Here is a 3,875-nt window from a genome sequence, read left to right as displayed (position 1 = left end):
GTGTTTCATTTTATCATCATTGAATAATCTCAGAACCACCACATAATCCCTAGAGATAAGAGAAGGATGTCACAATGTCTATCTCTTAAAGAGATCTATCATGTATTCCAAAATGTGCCAAGGCCAGTTAACTTAAGTCTCTTCATGATTGTGAACTTGTCCTTGAATGATGGGTTCAATGTTTATAGGTTTTCAATCACAGGAAAGTAAGGAGAAAATCGGGCAATGTGCTAAGTCAAGAAAAATGATCCAAGCAGGAAAATGTATAATGTAAAAAACATTTTAAGAACAAAAATGGGGGGTGAGGGGGTCCCCAGCATTTTGCTGCTGGCAGCAAACTTTGTCATACTTGGGAGTGAAAAAATATTTAATCAGCAGAATGTATGCAAAGGTAAGAATTTAGTTTTTTGGTTTTTTTGTTTTTAAGGCAAGCTAAAAGGGGAAAATGTCAAAAAAGGTTTACCCTATGAAAGACAGAAAGTGAGGCAAGCATGAAGGAATAGAGTAGGAAGTTGGAATCAAGGAAAAGTTATGTACCAATGGCTCTCAGCAAGTGGGAGGTGTGTCTGTCACCATTGACCAAGCAGGGCAGAGCACATGGAATACTGGAAATAGTGGAAAATAGATGACAGACTGGGCAACAGGAATCATCACAGAGAAGAGAAACTGGACCTTGGTCATCATGGGGTTTCTTACCTGCCTGTGTGTCCGTGGGTCTCGCCGGAGAGAGGCCTGGACACATCACTTGCACCAGGCTGCATCCGTTCTCGGGAAACTCAAGTCATACCTGGGGCCAGTACTCCTCCACAGGCTACTACCAATTGATTTGAGTGGGGTTTGTGCACATGATAATTAAGAGTACTCAAAATCAGAAAGCCGGTTATAGTATCAGAAATGCTCAGAATATTTGAGCCAGATCCCTCCTTCTTTTCCTAATGAATATGCTAGCCTTTCAACACCAGCAGAGAGAGACAAGTATCAACTCAGGATGTGTAAGCCCCTAAGACGAGGAAGTATGGATTTAGGTTCTCAAAATAGTAAGAAAGTACGTCATATCAATTTGCCCTTCTGTCAAACCTCAGTAAGTTAAGTGAAAAGAATCTTAAAAAATACTAGACTTGAGGAAGCACTAGTATTTTCAGGAAATTAATCAAAGAGGCCGAAACATATTATGAGCTCTTCCTCCAAAAGCAAAAATAAGAAAGCCTACACATATATGTAAGCCCTTGGATTCCTACTCTAAAGTGATTTGGGGGATGAGGCATAGGTGAACAGACTTTTCCCAGAGCTGTATTAGAATTTGAACTTCTAAACCTTTAAGAACTTATAAAATATGACATGTTATTAAACTCTACCACATAGTTGAGTACAATATTTGTAATCCATGCTATGTCTTTTTTTTTTTCCAAAATTGGATAGAAAGCAATAATTTTTGTAATAATCTGAAACCAGTTTGGTGAGGTGCTTTGCCAAGTTCGAAAGGGTTGGGGAAACAGTCCATAAACACAGCCTCACTCCCTTCTCATCCTCTTCATCATGCTGACAGTCTTCCCAAGAATCATCACCAGCTCGGTCGGTGCCATTAGAGATAAGAGGCTATCTGTGTTTCCCCTGGAAACCTCTATTTTCCAGACTTTATAACTCATTTATAAATATTCACTCCAGGCAACAGTTCCATGTATTATGATTCTGGGCCTCAAAATCGATACTGAACTTCACTAATGCTTTTTAGAAATCCCGGGGACGCTTACACGACGACAAAAGAACCAAAAGAAAAATCATGTGCAGTGTGATTTGAACCAAAATACTGTGGAGTCTAGAAGCCATGTGTACATAACTCTTTCTTAGCAATTCTATCTTTCAGAGTATAATTCAGTTGTAATAAAATGTATTGCATTGTATACAGTCTACTAATTAATTCAAATTATACATTTCTAATTTATTTGTTTCTATAAAGGCAACTAAATTTGAAATTATATTTTTTCAGCTAAAACTTTTGTACAGCACCCTATTATTAGCCATGCTCCTTTTTTGTTACAGAGTTTGAGATGGAATTATATCAAAAGCCATGAGATTATATGACCTGTCTTTGAATATAATAATATCCTTAATATGTCTAAACATACTGTATTTAAGACATCAATATCTTCTCTCCAGATGGTGTCTAGCTCCTTGAGAGAAACCTTCAACATTCCAGATTGGTCTTCTACCTGAAAGAAAAGACATCACAAATTTAATGGTTTTATTAAAGAAGAGTTCAGAATATACTTCTTCCCCCAATCTGGAGAGACAGAATTGTAAAGATTGGGAAACAGAGTAAAATCACCTCAACCCATTAACATGAAACACTTTCTTCTTAGAGTCGTCATTTTCATGTTTGTACTTAAGGATTTAGTTGTTTGAATTGAATGCTCGTCCTGTTACACTGCTGTGCCAGCCAGCTGTGTGTGCAAGCGCTATTAATGAGCCAGAACCGAAGTTATATTGCCCGAATTCCCCTGGTGTTTGGGCTTTGTAGTACGCGTGTGCTCCAAGTCTAACCTCCGATGCACTTCTCTCCTCTCCCCACAGCTGTTTTGTGACCGGAAGGCGGCGGTGCACGCCACAGACGGGCTGGACTGGGAGGACAAAGATGCGCCGGGGACCTTGGTGGGCAACGCGGTTCACTCGCGGATCCTCAACCCGCTGCGCCTGTTTGTCAAACAGTCCCCGGTGCCGAGGCCCGGGCACCTGGCCTACGCGGACAGCTGGGACGGCTTCTGGGACTGGCTGGCCAACGTCACGGAGGCTCAGGAGCCTCTGGCAAGAACTAAACGGAGGCCGATAGTCAAAACGGGGAAGTTTAAGAAAATGTTCGGCTGGGGTGACTTCCACTCCAACATCAAAACTGTGAAACTCAACCTCCTGATCACGGGGAAGATTGTCGACCACGGCAACGGAACGTTCAGCGTTTACTTCCGACACAACTCCACGGGCCTGGGCAATGTCTCCGTGAGCCTGGTGCCCCCCTCCAAAGTGGTGGAGTTCGAAGTGTCCCCGCAGTCTTCCCTGGAGACCAAGGAGTCCAAATCTTTCAACTGTCGCATCGAGTACGAAAAAACAGACCGGGCCAAGAAGACGGCCCTGTGCAACTTCGACCCGTCCAAGATCTGCTACCAGGAGCAGACGCAGAGCCACGTGTCCTGGCTCTGCTCCAAGCCCTTCAAGGTCATCTGCATCTACATTGCCTTTTACAGCGTCGATTACAAACTCGTGCAGAAAGTCTGCCCTGACTACAATTACCACAGTGAGACTCCTTACTTGTCTTCCGGCTGAGTCCTTCTGCAGCGACAGGAAGGAGGGACGGGCCTCTGTTTCATTGGAATGACCGAGAACCAAGCCAGCTCTTCGTGGAAAAGGATCCTGTTTATGGCAGTGAACCTTAGTTCCCCAAGAGGTTTACAAATTTAAAAAAAAAAAAGAAAAAGGAAATGAAACATCTTTAAGCGTAAAGTGTATTTGTTTTGATCATAAGTACCTTCATCGGAAGAGTCAAACTGTTTATGAAGCCATCATTTTCACGTAGGATGGTGAGGTCCTCAGAATACTGTTTCCCTAAAAGAAGCATCAGTGGTAGCAACATGTAACGAGAAAGAATCGAATTATGCATGTGATAAACATTGCTCTTGGAATGAGCCTGCCTTGAACTGTTTTGGACGGTTACCTTAAAAACAGCAGATTCATAAAGTCACTGTAAAGGTTGTATTTGATAGGTGACTTGCACTTCTGATGTGGGATTTTTTTTATTTTATTGCTGACCCCACCCCCACCCCTACCCCCCATCTGTGCGGTTACTGAGATGAGAGATGAAGGGGTGAAATTTGTTTCAACACTCG

General features: G+C 42.4%; 1 protein-coding gene across 1 annotated transcript; it reads left to right on the top strand.

Annotated features, from left to right (window-relative positions):
* Positions 1 to 539: 539 nt before the first annotated feature.
* NXPH2 (neurexophilin 2) lies at positions 540 to 3,315 on the top strand. The gene is made up of 2 exons (XM_054723502.1): positions 540 to 614; positions 2,572 to 3,315. Exons 1-2 carry the CDS (start codon positions 540 to 542, stop codon positions 3,313 to 3,315), a joined length of 819 nt encoding a protein of 272 aa, XP_054579477.1.
* The last annotated feature ends 560 nt before the right edge of the window (positions 3,316 to 3,875 follow it).

The sequence above is a fragment of the Eptesicus fuscus genome, chromosome 11 (genome assembly GCF_027574615.1).
Source record: "Eptesicus fuscus isolate TK198812 chromosome 11, DD_ASM_mEF_20220401, whole genome shotgun sequence".
In the NCBI taxonomy this organism is placed as follows: domain Eukaryota; kingdom Metazoa; phylum Chordata; class Mammalia; order Chiroptera; family Vespertilionidae; genus Eptesicus; species Eptesicus fuscus.
This window is presented reverse-complemented; position numbering and strand designations above follow the sequence as displayed.

Excerpts from the sequence above, each read along its gene's own strand:
- NXPH2 (XM_054723502.1), top strand. The coding sequence starts at position 540 with ATGGCTCTCAGCAAGTGGGAGGTGTGTCTGTCACCATTGACCAAGCAG. Across the intron at positions 615-2,571 it reads CACATGGAATACTGGAAATA|CTGTTTTGTGACCGGAAGGC; the intron begins GTGGAAAATAGA and ends CTCTCCCCACAG.